The sequence below is a fragment of the Lonchura striata genome, chromosome 2 (genome assembly GCF_050655825.1).
Source record: "Lonchura striata isolate lonStrDom1 chromosome 2, ASM5065582v1, whole genome shotgun sequence".
In the NCBI taxonomy this organism is placed as follows: Eukaryota; Metazoa; Chordata; class Aves; order Passeriformes; family Estrildidae; genus Lonchura; species Lonchura striata.
In genome coordinates this window covers 82800749-82817357 of record NC_140704.1, presented here as the reverse complement: position 1 = coordinate 82817357, position 16609 = coordinate 82800749, and the positions used below count along the sequence as shown (strand labels likewise).

General features: G+C 39.1%; 1 protein-coding gene across 1 annotated transcript in view; it reads right to left on the bottom strand.

The window, feature by feature from the left end:
• MARCHF11 (membrane associated ring-CH-type finger 11) overlaps window positions 1-16232 on the bottom strand; it is a 35916-nt gene extending 19684 nt beyond the window's left edge. The window contains exons 1-2 of the mRNA XM_021545705.4: window positions 11886-16232; window positions 10785-10940 (exon numbers count right to left, since the gene is read on the bottom strand). Coding sequence (XP_021401380.1) covers window positions 10785-10940; window positions 11886-12155 — 426 coding nt within the window. The 5' untranslated portion in view covers window positions 12156-16232. The remainder of the gene's footprint in view (window positions 1-10784; window positions 10941-11885) is intronic.
• Window positions 16233-16609: the final 377 nt, after the last annotated feature.

Here is a 16609-nt window from a genome sequence, read left to right as displayed (position 1 = left end):
TGAATCACTATCCTAAACTATACAAAAAAAAAAATTTAAATGGCCAGTATAGTGACACCAGTTTTTTGCTATGTTGCACTGAAGAGAACTGTTTCTGTTGTATTTGCCTTAACTAATAGAGGATTATAAAGGAGAAGAGAGATTGAAGGAATTTCTACAGTCAGGGAACTTGGAATGAGGTGTTGAAGGAGAAAGATTGGTATTTTTTTTGTGACTGTTAAAACAAGCCTAAGCAACTTTCCAATAAAAGTGCTTTTAAAATGGCACTAGGTAAATGCCTGCTCATGGTCCACCAAAATTAAGCAGCCCAGACTCTCAGCCAACAAGATAAACAAGTCCAGTGCTGGAATATTCCAGTAGGAAGCTAAGTAGCTGCAACTTTGGACCCACATCCTTTAGAGATGCTGATGACCACTGACAGTCTGAACAGTATTCCAGGCATCTTCCAGCACATACAGAAGTTTTTGAAAGTGCTTGTCCTTTAGTAATGAAAATAAACATGAGATGTGCAAATTAACCATCCCTTTGGAGGCATGCAAATTTGTGTATGAATTTGAGTTTGTAAATAAAAGTTAGCTTTCTAAAGTAATTTTCTTTTCATTATCATAAAACATATTATACAAAACTCTCTTCCCCTACAAGAGGGACAACAGGAAAGACAGGGAGGGAGCCTTTATGAGGGAGCATAGTGATAGGATGAGGTTTAGTAAATTTAAACTAAAAGAGAGTAGGTTTAGATTAGATATTAGGAAAAAATTCTTTGCAGTGAGAGTGGTGAGACACTGGAATAGGTTGCCCAGAGAAGCAGTGGTGAAAACAGAGAGTGACCCTGGGATAAAGACATGGCTTCTTATCCACACTTCAGATATGCTAATGCAAGATTGTAGCATATAGCACTGCAGGAATTCTAGATTATTTTTAAGTAAGCAGGTTGGAAGCCTGTATATCTGAACCCAATCAAGGAAGGAAGAATTTTGAAGGTTATCTTGAAGACCTGATGCATGGGAGTTGTACAATTAAGACAAAGACTCACTTGTGTCACATGACGACCACCAACACATCTGGAAGTTCTTAAACTACTGAAAGTGCTTTCTATTTGAAAACAATCTAGACTAAAAGACTGAAGTCCTTAGATTTTGTAGGTTTAATTGCTGGGACTAGGTTCACAACAGTTGTATCAGTGACATCTACAAAAGCACAAGGGTAAGGCCCAGGGCAAAGATAAGCTTTTAAAATCCCAGCAGCCATAAAAACTTCCCACTAAATGCACAATAGATTTTCCACAAATTTCTGAACACAGTCTAGTACATGGCATCAATTCTCAGTGGAGAAACTCTGAAGCAGGTGCATTTCCACAGAACAACCATCAATTTCACATATTTTCTAGATTTTTAACCAAGTCTATAGGAAGAAAAGGACAGGCTGAATTAGAGAATTTTGAAATTCGAGAGATTATAGGATCATAGAATTTTAAAGTTGTTAAAGATGTCTAAGATCATCAAGTCCAACTGTTGACCTAGCACAATTTCATTCAATACTAAACAATATTCCCAAATGCCACATCTGCATGCCTTTTGAACACTTCTAGACATGGTGATTTCACCACTTCCCTGGGCAGCCTGTTTCAGTGCCTGACCACCCTTTCAATGAGGCAATTTTTGCTAATCTCAAATCAAAATCTGCTTGGGCACAACTTGAGGCTATTTCTCTTGGTCTATTGTTTGTTCTTCACTTGGGAGTAGAGGCCAAACCCTCCTCACTACAATCTTTTCAGGTAGTTCTAGAGAGTGATGATACACCCATGAATGCATTTCTACAAGATGTATTTGAAGGTCCCTCTGTTTATACTGGGTAGTGGAGGATATGAAAATCTTTTCTGTAAGTTTTACATATATCAGAAAAGCATCTGTTATTAATCAAATTTCTGTTTGGGGCAAGCATCCAGAAGGCAATGAGATGATATGCAGTACTCTGTAAGTGGTGGGTAAGGAGGAAGTCACCCTCTTTATTAAGTCTCAGGAGGATTTTAAGTCAGCTTGTACATCAAAGTGTCCTTTTTGGAAAGTGCCATAAAATTGTTTGAGCTTACAATGATTCTTGTGGTCACTAAAGACAGTGGCTATGTGGAGGAACAGTGCTGCAGATGCAGGAAAAGGCTGAAAGTGCAAGTCTCCCATATTCTGTTTGTGTTACTCTGATGTGACTCAGGGAGCTCCCATCAGCTGTTACACCCATTCCTTCAAGTAAAATTTGTCCTACTGCTCTACTCCTATGAAAGAGCAGCCCTGAAACAGATGTGGACTTTAGTCATCCAAGGAGGAACATAATGTGCTGGGAGTAACCACAAGCTCTAGTGGATTGTAAATTGCAGATTGCTCAGATAAAGCAATGAGAGATAAGATAAAATGTTCCATTAAGATGTAGACTCTCAATCTGTCTGTTCTTGCTCATGGAACAGAGGGAGCCTCCTTAGCATGAAAGAAGAGAGGGCATTGAAGTTTACTCTCATTTTCTTCAGCTACAGCTTCCTGGCTGCCAGTTTCATGGAATTTGCTTTTCCCAAAATACTTGTAGTGCTTCAAATAATATGCTTCCAGCTTTAGGAGAGTATTTAAATGCACATAAAGCTAGCTAGCATTTCATCTTGGTGGCATGGTACATGACTTTGTGAAACTGCTAAGGAATTATTTTATTATATCCCTTCTTTAGCCATAAAAGATGAGAAAAATGAACCTGAGCTTAGGGAATAGCCTCCATCCACTAATATGGTTTGTGAAGGTAACAGTATGGTACAGTCCTGTACTGGGAACACAGAACTAGTGAAGTTTAATGCTGCCCTAGAGGGAAGACACTGCCAGAAAAATATGTAAAAATGAGACACATACACAGAAATAGAGTAGGGAGTAAGGAAATAGCATGTGGCCAAGAATGAGAATACTCAATCCCCACGAGCTTCACTGAAATTTAAACAGAAAGAGGAGAAAAAAAAAAATTAAGAAATAAAAGTAAATAAAAAGGAAAGTTGAAATAAATTTTAAAAAGAAGCAAAGAACTCCATGGCAAAAGCATCATGCAGGCAAAACACACAATGAGGGTGCTCTGACTCAAGACAAGTGCTTCAAAGGAACTGAGGTCAAAGTGTTCTTTCACCATTGCATTGTAGGCACAAAAGCAGGCAGGGGCTATTCGCTGCACCCTACCAAAGCAATAAGAAAGCGTCTTCAGAGTGAATACCAAACATCCAATTTGAATCTACACATGGGACAAAAAATTTTAAAAATACAAGTTCAGTAGGTGCAAAATCTGTTTCCCCAACACAGCAAATTAAGAAAGAAGTAAGTTTGCATGACTGCCAGTCATTGGATGAAGTGCTGAAGACTTTAGTGAGAGCACACCAACATTCAAATCCAAGAAGTATTAAAAGTAAATTTCAAAATTAATTTAATAAAACTTTCTTTGACAAATTTAAGTTGTGGATAACAGTACAGGGATACTTCAGAACTAACACAGACTGGTAGAGAAGACAGCATGTCTTGACAGTATTTGGTGCTCAAAGCAGGCTACTTGCACTGCCAAATCGGCATAAGGTAAAGAATCATAGACACACAGTATGAAAGCAGTACACCGTCATATATTAACATTTTTTCATATTAGAAAATAGAAGAAGCCTCCTGAAACAACCACTTATTGTTTTTAGTATTTTTCCACTAATCTCTTTTGATAGGAATTAAAGACTTGAATATTCGGGATTTTTGACATATGACAAAAAAATATTGTACTGTGAAAGCTCAAAAATCTCTGATCACTAAACAAATTTCTTGCAGACCAAGCCATTGGGAAAATGCCCAAGAACAGAAAATGAGAAAAAAAACAATAACACAAAGGTTTGTGAATGCAGGTCTCACACCATATCTTAAGCCTTGAATTGTTATTCTTAGCATTTCAAATGGCAGCATCTATGTATATGTAACGACCCTGATTCTCATTGAAACTCTTTTCTAATTTTGGATGTTTTTTTATAATGAAATCTGTTGTAAATATGTAATTCATGCTTATACTTCCAGCAATAGCTGTAATTGGATCCATTTCCTCTGAAAAACAACCTGGCATTGTATCTCATGCAAGTCATTCTGCCCCATGAAAATCTGGGTTGAAGGAATCCACCTTTTTTTCCTTTAAGTAGTTAACCCACTATTTAATATACTAAGATAATGGCACTCTTTAAATCTATATTATATGTCTTACCACTAAATCAGTAGGATGACACTTGTAATTAAAAAATTATTTCCAAGTACCATTCACAGTTTACATTGCACTGTTTTTTCACACTATTCTAGCAGTCAAACTGCCTTGAGCACAATCTATGCATCTCACAAAATAAAAACAAAAAACAACTGAATTTTTAATAAGCTACAGAAAATAAAACTGTAACGTATGAGGGCCATGCATCCACATACTTTTAATACTATTCCTTTTTTAAAGTATGCTCTGCTTTTTTTTTTTTTTTTTGTATTCTACTTGATTACCTTAGGATATACTTAGAAGTTGGACAGAACTGCTAAACTGTTTGACTTTCTCTGTAATCCCCCATATTCCTTCCTGATGGCTTCTGCTCCCACTTGATGTCTCCTCTGACCTCTTAAGATGAATTTTATTTCTTCTTATAACTTACAAATATGCTTCAGTATTTGTAGTCAATATCTAGTATTTTGCTATTACTTCTTCCCTATCCCTACTGTGATGATAGAATCAGTTCCTTTGTTCAACTACTATTCTTCATTATTTCATGACTTCCAGATAATTGGTACTTATATTTTTCCATCCCTGTTCTTTCTCACCTGTCATTAATTATCAATTATATCCATTTTCCTAAAGTTTATAAAGCTTTGGGGTTTTTTTTTACACTGTAATGTCCACTTTACACTCCTTCAGCTCTGCATGCTAACAGCCAAATATTCAACTCCTAATGTGCTAGCAGTGCACCAGTGCTCTGCTTATTTCCTCTGTGAAAAATGTGCTCCCTCATCTGAATGGCTAACCAAATGTTTTTCTCAAGCTAAACTGACTTTTGTCTCCACACCTTTTTGCTGCCTTTATTTGCCAGTTCTCTACTCCTTTTATATCCAAGTCTTTCTGTGCATTAATTACAAGAAAACAAAGAAAACACAACATGGAATTTATTATCACATCAGAATTTTCTCTTTGATCCCTCCCATTTTTTGCATTTCAGTTTTTTAAGTTGATGTCCTCTCTCTTATACTCTCTGTACTCTGCACCACTGACATTTACTCACTCAATTCTCTTTTTCAGTCTCTCATTTACCTTCAGATGTTTAACAGGAAGTAGACATAAAATGTATTTTGCCTTTCCCACCACAGAAAAAACCCTCAGCTGCCTTCTTCAACAGCTCTGCTATCCTTTTGTTTCTAAACTCATTAAGCATGATATTTAGAACTGATCATAATCACCATCTACCCAGTGCAGTCACTGAGTTGACTGTGAGTGGATCAGATTAAAAGGTCTATCTAGTCTAGTAAATTCTCCCTAGAAGTGGCCAAAAGATGCTTACAAAAAAAAAAAAAAAGACTGTGAGAAATACAGGTACTGCATCTATACTGATGACTGACATTGGGTTTTCTGTTTCAGATTTCTCTCTTCTGTCAAAACTAAAGTGTTAGTCTGCTTCTACCACTTTTTATATGGATTTTACCATTCAATTAGGTTCATTAAAATCTCTAGGATATTCATGTCCCAGGCCTATAGTTTTGTCACCCCAGTACATGAATTTTTTCTCAGAATTATCATAAATTTATCAGGAATTATCTTAAATTTAAATATTTATTTGGATCTTCCTGTTCTCAATATTTCTAAAGCTTGCATGTACCATGTACTTTCTATGTAGTATGTCCAAGTCTATTCATACATAAAAAATTAATTTATCATCAGCACTTCTGTTATATGTCTCAATTACTGTAACACATATTTTAAGCTCATGACAAAAGTAATTTTCTCAGCAAGTACAAACTGCTTCAAGTACAATTCATTTATTCCACTACTTTGACCATATTACTGGCCTACTTTCTCCACTATGAGAGACTCTCTTCTCCATCACATGAAATTAAAAAGACTTGATTTGATTTGATTTTTTAAGTCTTTCCAGGCTTTTATTGATGTATTAATTACCTTCTAATGACTACTCAGGCATTGAATCTCATTTCTATTCAGTTCCTAATACCTGTCTCAGCCAAGTATTTTATTTTCCAACAGCCCTTACATAGTGCCTTCATATTCAAAGGGTGCCTGCAAAGCTTCATTATTTTCTTTTTAAGAGGCCTTTTAAGACACATCCCATTTGAGATGCCAAAAACTGAATTATAGTTAGAAATGGCTAGTGTCTTGGTACCAGGGCTAGTGTATAATAGATTTGTCCCTTATCTCTTGTTCAAATTTCTTTGTAAATTGTCCAGTATTGGAACAATCCTTTCTGTTCTTTTTTGTCCACTGACAAATACGGAATAGCACAATGTATTCTTCTGGATCTTCAGTACAGAGAGAGACATTAATATATTTTTCTTAGTACGTTGTGCAGTTTAGAATGCATAATTGGAGATTTCAGCTTTTTCCCTTTCCCCTTCTTAGTTATGCCTAGAAGAACTTAATGCGGTCATCCAGCTGAGCACAGTCATCAGCAAAAACTTTTACTAAACATTTGCTCTACAATTTTTTCTGGACACTGACCTCCATAATGAAGTAGCTGAAGAACTTGACTTTTGCACATTTTAGTGTAACACACATTCACATACCTGCAGTCTGCTACACATTTTTGCTCATGCTTATCTAGTTGATGCCAGTGAGCTTTCTCAAATGAGTGAGAATTATACACATTAACAAAATTTGCAAAAGCGTAGCCTTACCCTTTGAAAAGTACCACCTTAATTTTTTTCTGTTTTAAGAAATCAGGCCTAACAAGTAAGCATTTACTTATTTAAATAAGTTTTGTGAGTTTTCTGGTATCAGACAAGGTGTTGAACTGCCACACAATTAAGTTTTAAATTAGCACATTCATCTCCTGTATCACTTTTGGAATTCACCAAATGGACAGGATTTATCAAACATCTAACATAACACTATTTTATGACAGACTACACTAACAGTCTAGAAAAGGCTCCTCTCTAAATATCTTTACTACTGACTTACAGAAGTGACAGGTTTTAGCACCAAAGTATATATTCTCAACCTTTGCATGATTCTATTTCACTTTTAAACATTAATTCTGAATCTTACAAGATCACTGACATTCTTCAATACACATTCATACTTAAGTGCAAGTCTAGTGAACTAATCTCCTAACAGCATAAAAATTAGATAGCACCAATAAGAATAAAACAACGTGTTTATATTTCTTTTAGGAATATATTTTGTTTAGGAAGGAAATCTGTACAAATTATAACCTTAACAAACTAATAAAAAATAGTTCTTTTTGCACTTCTTTCTTTTTTGTTAACGTCAAATATAATTGTAAATGAGTTTAATTTCCAAGTCACACATTTGAAGTTTCTCTCTCCTTTTTAAGTCCTTCCAAAACATCCTGCCCAAAGCAGTTTTTATTCCAGCTCCCCTCGTCATAGTTTGAGAGGCAGTAAGGGAATTTTCTAGTAATTAACATAGCCCTGTCTATTACTGGACAAATTCCATCCTGCCATTGGAGCAAGTCCAGCAACATGAACGTATATTTTCATTAATTGACTAGTGCAAAGTTAAATACATCTTTCTGATACGATCCTAAGAAGGATACTGACAAATTCCAAATCTCTGTTATACATAATATCAAATGTCATCAACTTGTTTGTGTGCTCATCTTCCACTGCTAGCCCATGGGTTAATTTGGAGTTTTGTTTATGTTTTAAGGTTTATTCCCATAATAAAATCTATGTTTCCAGGATTAGATTCTTAAAAGTTAATTATGTAGTAGCTGCTGAATCTGGAAAATCACTGACACTGAAAGAATTTCTATCAAAATAGAAATATTCTGTTTCTTGAATGTACTGCCCTAGGAGACACACCCCTTGGAGATAACTTTGCCTTCCATGAAGCAATGGAAACCACAGAACATGTTAGATATTAAATGGAATATTCACATCTATTCCAACATTCTGAAGGAAAACATAGAGAAATCTCTTCTTTCTTAAGTCTCTACACATTGTTACATTCCTTAAATACATGAGGTGAAAGCAAATCTGAAGAGCTGCTGTAAATCTGCATAGATGAGAGTAAATAAACCAGGTTTGCATAGACTTGGTACAAATCTGCATTCACCTGAGAAAAAGTTATTTTTGTTAATAGCACCAGTTTTCTCTCCGATGACACTGCCTACAAAGTTCTAATAAATAAAACACTGGTAGAGACAATTTTAGGAAGATGGACTGAGGCAGACTACTGGTTGCTGAGAGAATAAACTACTCCTGTCCAAATACTGTACCTAATATAATGCAAGAAGTCTTGCATTTTTGGGAACTTCTAAGTACATTCACAACTTCAGCTGACGATGTTTTAAATTCTTTCTTTATTGAAATAGTCTCACTCTTTGCTTTTTGCCAAAACTAACCAAAATGTTACCTTAAAATGAGCTTTTGTGCCGTGTAGAATACTCAGAACCTGTCCAAAGGTTTAAGCCAAGACAGTTGCTAAAAATGGCCAATATTATTACAGTCAAGAATATAGGGGAATGTGTACATTTTAAGACTGATTTCCCTTCTAAAATTACACAGATTACTGCATTTTGAGACTTCCTTTTAGATTCTGTTACTACAAGAGGAATATTCTGTGTAGGAGACTGAGAATGGTACTACTGTGTTCCCTCAAAGAGATGGGTGATCTTTTGGGTGTCAGGAATTTGACCTCAGGATTGCATGTCCAACTTACTGAATTGCAACTCCATGAAATCTTTCTGTATGCTATTTTGTCAAGAAAGAAAGGACAGACTTAAATGGCTTACTTAAAAAATTAAAAACATGGTTAAGAATAAATCAAGTATTAAGCTATTGAATGAGAAACATTAATCTGGTTTCTTTCCCTCCTCCCCACCCCCACCCCCCACAATAAAAAAAATAGAGAAAAGGTGACAACTAATGAGGTGAGTGGCATTTAACTTTTGTCTCTTCAGTTCCTTTCTACTTCCTTTGTAAGCTTGGCCAAACTTTATTGCCTGCTGTGTCATCTACTGACTCTTCTTTGCTTCGCTTTTCTACAGAAACTGAATAACTATTCTTCAAATTTGGGCTTGATTCTGCTGTCCACAGATAGGTGTCTAATGACTTTTCAGATGTCCTTTAATATCCACTTGGCCTCTATCTGCAGTTCCAGAGTCCCTCATAAATTCTGTCATATCTGCTATTCTGTGTACACATTTCGGCTACCTTAGGCCATCTCAAATAGTACTAGATGCCTCTTTGCAGGCAACTGTGTGTCATGTCTTTCCTGTCTAACAACAATTTTCAGATACTATAATTGCAACTATTGCTGTTGTTATCTTTGTGAGGAAAAGGATGAGATTGCTTTGGATATGCAAGAAATAAAGACTTTTTAAAAGGCTGGAAAAAGCCAAAAGGATTAAACCTCATGCCAAACCATGTCTGTGTACAAACAGAATCTACAACCTTAATTTTTCAGAGTGTTCTACAAATGCTTTACTTTTTTACATAAAGATTTTTTACATAAAGATTCTATCCAGGAAAGGGTACCAAAACCTTTCCTTGGAGGATTTATAAAGGAAAAGAATTGAAGTTTACTGGCACCGAAAGTACTTGCCCATAATCTGAACAGCTGTAAGCAAATGCTCCAGATATTCTGTATGTGAATGCTTATCACTTTCACACAACTGCCATTACCATCCAACCATGTCTTTTCTATAAAATTCCAATCAAACACAGGCATAGAAAAATGACCTGAGTGCTCTGGCTTTTAAGAGCTCCATCATCTCTGAGCTCTTAGGATCAAAACTAAAAAAAGATACAATTATCTTACTAAATGTGTTCCTCAGATGTTATAAAATATAATTTCCAAGATGGAATTTAAGACCTCTAAAAATTCTGATATGCAAAGTGGTATTAAGGCTTCCCTATGAGATCTGGTGGAGCTTTGAGTTTCTCCCCCCACCTCTCCCTGAACATGCTACCACTGCAATGCTCTAACTTCCATCTCATGTTCTGATGCTGCTGAAATGGAGATGTGGAAATTGTTACTGCACATTTCAGCTTCTGAAAGAGCTACTAGTGGACAGAACTTTAAGAGTGTTCTACTGCTCTGAATTGTGCCAAGACTGATAATTCACCTCCTTTGATATTTTTACAGTAGATTAATACGCAGACAAGAGAAGCTTTCTTCACCTCTCCCCTCTGGATCCCAAGTTGAAGAAAGAACAAAATCATCCTTTGAGTGAGTCTTGAACAAACAATAAAGACATGTTTAAAGTTTAGAAAGTGAGTCTGGGAGATCCAAGTTTTCTGTCACGTCTCAGCATGCTTTGACTACCTAAAGAATTTACCAACGTCTAAAGACCATTTCTATAGCAAGCCAGAAAATAGAAGAACAGAACCAAATCACTACACATTTTAGTATGCAACTGGTCTTAAAACCAGCTTCAAGTGGGTGCAAGTACTAGCTGGTGAGGTATACAGGATCTTTTGCTGCATTTTCAAAAAACCTTGGAAGTAAAAGGAAGAATAATTTTATTAAAAAAAAAAAAAGACTGAAAATACATACTTTTTTTAAAAAGAACAAATTACCTGACAAGGCTTTTTCATTTTAATGGCTATAACATGGTATCTGTAACAGCAGAGTTCACAGGTCCATGACCCTCTTTCACTTATCCACTTTAAGAGGCAAAGCTGATGCGTGTACCGTACTGAGCCATCACAGCGGCAAGGGTTTAACAATTCACCCTGGAAAGGCAATACAGAAACATCAACTTTAAAGGAACCTTTCACGTACATGTACACTCAATACCAAAATCTTTAGGGGTCTGTAACAATGACCTGGTCTCAATTTCACTATGTGGAAAAGTATGGTTTCTTGGCTATGAAATACTCAAAAATATAATTGTCTTAAAAATACCTAGCTGCATCTACTGAGAAAAGACAGAAAGCTGTCTACACGTGTTCACATACCTATGAGAAACAACTGAAATATTACCATGCATTAAACAATACCATTTGCCATTTCAAATACCTCAAAAGGTACCAAAAGTGGTTGGATACATTTCTACAACAGCTATTTGAAGTCATCACTCAGAAAGAAATGTGTGATGTCACAATTCCAAGAGAACCTTGCTCTTGGAGCAGGGCTCTGTGCTGTCCAACTAGCCAGCTGTCATCCAGGACCTTAAATAACGTAAGTAAGCACTTCCCCTAGTAGTTTCTGTATTATATAAATAGCTATTCTCTTCTTTCCAACTCCAAGCTATAAAACGCTAGTTACAAATCCATTGCTGATATTATGCCCAGTAACGCCATGACAGAGATGATCCTTGGAGGTCTTCTCAGCATTACCTGTAAACTAACACTCTCATTTTATGAAAGTCCAACAGAAACCTGAGAAATTCGTACTGTGTAGAGTCCCTCAGAGGTGAACCAGGGAGCGCGAGCGCTAGAGGACACCGAGCGTGCAAGCCAGACACGGCAAAATCCCTGAATTCTCCCAAAGCTTTGCGCCGGTTCAGATTCGCCCCAGGCTTTCGCCACAACCAGCCCGCACAGCGGCAGCCGGGCAGGGCGATTCCGGCCGGGGAGAGACGCCGAGATCAGTACCAGGGACAGGGCTCGGCGCCGGAGCCGAGGGACGCGAAGTCGCGCGGGATGCCGGCCGCCCGCCCCGGCGCCTCTCCTCACCTGCTCGGGGCCCTGGAAGCAGATCTTGCAGATGGGGCCGGCCCCGCCGGCGTGCCCGCCGCTGCCGCTCTCGCTGCTGCTGCACACCGAGCGCGTCTCGGGTTTGTCGTCGCCGGCAGCCCCACTCTCCGAGCCACCCCTCGGGCCCTCGCCCTCTTCGGGGGTGTCTCCGCTCGCCTCTCCCGCCCCGGCCGGCAGCTCCAGCGGGGCGGCGGCGGCTCGCGGCGGCTCTCCGGCAGAGAGCTCGACGCTCCCGGAGGCGCAGCTCATGCCCCGGGGCGCACGCTCCCCCGGGGCGGGGACGGTCCGCGGCGGCGGATGGCAGCGGGGATGGGGCGGCTGCGGGCTGCCAGCGGCCGGAAGGTGACCCGGCGCGGCCGCTCCCTCACTGCCCTGCGCTGTGCGAGGAGCGGCGGCGGGGCGGGGCGGGGCGGGCGGCACGCTCAGCGGGAGGGAGAGAGGGCAAGAGAGAGGGGGAGGGAGGGAGAGAGGCGTGGGGCCGGCACCGGGACCGCCGCTGCTGCCCCCGCGCCGCTCCGAGAAAGCCGCCGCCCTCGCCAGCGCCCTGGCGCCTGCCCAGCCGGGCGGAACCCCTGGCCCTTTCCGTGACGAAAATGCCTGCTTACTCGCCGCCACTGCCCTCCTGCCCTCAGCACCGGCTTCCTCCGCAGCCCGGCGGCCGCGGCCCCCTGCCCCGCGGGCACTGCCTTCCCTTCTCTTCGTGGCCGCCTCCTGCACCTCCTGGCCCTGCTCCCGGTGCCCAGTGCTCAGGGGGCTCCTTAACCACGGGCCCCCAGCACCGCAGGATGCGGCCCTTCAGAGGACACCTACAGATCTTTCTACTTTGTCGAGGTTTTGGCTGCAGGAGGTTGCAGAACGAATATTCAACAGTTGTTCTTTGGGTGTGAAACAGCTCTCTCAGTCTTCTGTGGCTGCCTTTTCTTCTTTTTTTTTTTTTTTCCTTTTCTTTAATTCATTACATCACCTCATTTTCAAAATTAAATCTGCTAAAAGCATAATGATCAAATACCTTCTAAAAAAAATCCTCAGCAGTTAGAAATTCTTTAAAGTTTGGCTGGGGCTGCTGAAGGAAAGTAGGTGTGAATTTCAGCATCAAGTATGACACCAGTGCACATTTGATCTCGTGAAGATGACAGCAACTGTCTGTGCAGGGAAGGAGAGAGAAATAAAACCTAAAAAAAACCTAAAACCAATTATGAATCCATATGCTCTTCCATAGCCACATTTAGATCCAAAGTGTGATGAAATCACACACCTTCCTCATTGGCCACTTAGAGGGAGTGCCTGGTGAGCTCAGCCTGTGCTTTCTCTGGCTGTGTTGTGATAGTAGTGGCTTTCTCGGTGTGGATATTTTATCAGAAGATGGAAGCAGCAGACAGAACCAAAGCAGCACTTCTCAGCCCACAATCTCACGGCATTGCGTGGCTCTCAAGCTTTTCAGAGAGGCTTGCCAAATATATTCCAAACACCCGGTCCAACCTTTTGGCCTGGCTGGAGACCAGCTCAGCAATGTGCCATTGGCAGAAAAGCATCAGACCCATATTGCAGGAGAGTGACATTCAAAATCAGTTGGGGCAAGGTGCTGTTAAAGCAGTTTCAGTCCCTCTAGAGTCTGCGTCTATTATGGAGGCTATGCAACAGATAAATTAAGGACAAAGGACACCAATGTTATTTACAATATTGCTCTAAAAATGCATATTCAGAGGTTGACTCCTCATACTGGAATAGGAAGTATCATTGTAACTTTTCTCATCAGCCACTAATTCCAATTCTCATGAAAATCTATTTTTCTGGCAGCTCTACATTAGCTAAGTCAGTGGTGGACATTTATGTTGGCATTAGAACAAGATACTTCAATCCTAAAATTACATTTGGTGGTCGTTAAGTAGGTAAATAACATGAATATGTCCAGATTTGATAATGTAAAGCAAAAAAAAATGGCACATTGACAGAGACATTTTGATGAACAGCAGATGCTGTGAAGTTAGGAAATTCTCTATGTATGATTTTTTTCATAGAAATGTAATACCTGAAGGGGTTGGCAGAGAAGCTAAACAAAAGTGAAGACAGAACTAATCAAATAGATTAATTCTAAAAAAGCAAGTGGTAATCACAAAAAATGATGAGGAAAAAAAAAGGAAGTGTCAGAATAAACAGATGAATCAAAAATACTGTGTAGAAGAGAATTAAAGCAAAACCGGAAAAGTGGAACTAAAGGAGTGAAATGAGAAATGAATGCTAAAAAGTTACTCAACCATATCTGAGTAATACAGCATGCCCTTGCCATTTGCTGTATGTGGAGGTTTATGACAGTTTCTCTTCCTTTTGTTTGTCAGCAAAAGTTCAGCAAGTGACATGGCTTTTGGAAAGGCTATAGAAAGAAGATAAAAATGTCAACACAAATGGAATGACTTCTTAGTGGCAGAAAAAGAAAGAAAAATGTGACTGTAGAAAATAATAGAGTGCTTTAAGAAGGTCAGTCTTTTCTACCTAATCATGCCTGAAATAAATGTCTAACATGGTTCTTTAAAGGAAATACATCTGACATGAATCAGAATATTTTTTTCACACATATATAATTATGTTGGAGAGCTGATTGTGAGTGGGTATTTCACAGACATGAGTTTTTTAATACATCATCTGTTTGCCTGTCTACCAACAGCTACTGGCTTGCTGGCTAAAACAGAATTACAAAGGCTATCAATCCCTGTGCTCCAGAGAACATTGGAGTTGTTTGGCATGCTGGGGGTGGGAAGAGATGCCAACAAAAGTGTAGAAGGGGTGGAGGACATTCTGTAACACAGCCTCCAACCAAAGCAGCGTTCAGTCTTCTGCTGAGTGGGAGAGGAGGACTGGAGCCAAAATCAAAGACTGAAACATAAAGAAGAAAAATTTCAAGCAAGTATGGATAATTCACTTCATAACAGCAGTAGTATAGGTAGTTGGGAGAATGCAAAAAAGACAAGGTGAAACCAGGAATAATTAATTTGTGATTAAGACAGTGACCTGGAGCTTATGGGATTTATATTGAAGCACATTTTGCTATGCATTTCTTGAAGAACCTTGAACAAGTGACCTCAAGTGGGCTGCTCAGAGGCGTCTGGTTGCCTAAACACAGGCAGCTCTTTCCACTCCCAGACATATGTCCAACAGCCTCCAGGGGACTGTGGCTGTCACATCTGCCATCCCTTTTGGGAACAGTGGACATACATTCAAAGCAGCACTAGACTCCCAGATGTTAGAACATCTCCCTTAGATTGGCTTATTCTCTACATAAAACTGAAACAATAATGTTCGCTTTCTCTGTTCTTGTTCCTACCGCTTCCACTATAATATGTGACATTTTACTGGAAGATTCAGGACATATTTGTACAGTCTTGATCTTGGCAGAAGTATCTAGGAATTAAGACAAATAATAAGGAACGTGACACTAAAAAATAACACAGAAGTAATAAGACTGTGGGATAGTGAAATTAATTGCATTTCCAGCAGGCAATGGAACAGGCAGGAGAAGTACAACCCCTGAGGGAACAGAACTTGTTGCTCCTCTATTTTCCTCTGTTCTGCTCCAGGTACATTAGTTTCTCCATGACACTGGCTCAGCACTGTGCAATATTTTCCTCCAAATAAAATAATGGAAGCTCATACCAATTCTTTTACCTGAGGAGAATCAACTGTAGGTAGAACATCCAGGAATTAAAAAAATATGAGGGGAGTGTTTGAATGGATGGAGGAGAAATGTTCAGGGAATAAACAGAAAAGGGAGTATTGTTTGGTTGTTGTTTGTTGTTGTTTTTTTTTTTTTAACTGTATATCAAGATGAACACATTATGGAAATCTTTATGTATAGAAGAAGTTAAACAGGAATAAGGTGTGAGGTGTGCAGGTAGCAAACTACTAGGGGGGGTTATAGGAATGTTACCACATGCTGAAAAGCCAAACACCACTCTTCTTTTTTTTCTCAAAAAAAATCCATAAAACATTGACCTGTGCCAGAAATATAAGAACAAAACAACTCAATGATGAGTTTCTTCCTTTTTGCTGCTTCCTGTACCTCTGAGGAAAACAAGATGATATAGTCCTAGAATATTAATAAGGGAGCAAAGAGAGTAATTGCCAGTTTATTGCATTCAAAACAAAATACTAATGAGACAGTAGAAAGTTAAATCTACTTAGATAATAATACAGGCACATCATTCTATTTGCTGAATACCACATGTACACCCCTTTCACAATGAAACAGATTGGTAGAGATCACCTATAAACAAAAATGAAGCATTGGCTGTAAGAATGTGTTTAATTTTAAATACATTTTGCATATTTAATGTTGCATGTTTAATGCAACATAAAACGTGCTCCTGAGTAATACGGCCATTTCCCACATTTCCATGTCCAGCTTTTGTTACACTAAAAGATCCCTGCAGATGGTTAATAGCCATGCTAGTGACAGTGGATTATTTGCTGGTTCACTAAGCGTGCCTGACTTTTGTTATAAACACATATACTCATCCTGCGGTGGAAGATTTTACAGTTATGTCAGCCAATTCAAATCTCATGCAGGCAGAAACCACTTGTCCAATGACAATCTTTATTTTCACACTGCTCTCTTGCATTTTTGGAAATGCATACCTAGTTTCCTATCCAACCCAGTATTGCTCAACACTGATACATCCCTATACAGGCAGAAGCATCCATTGTCAGCA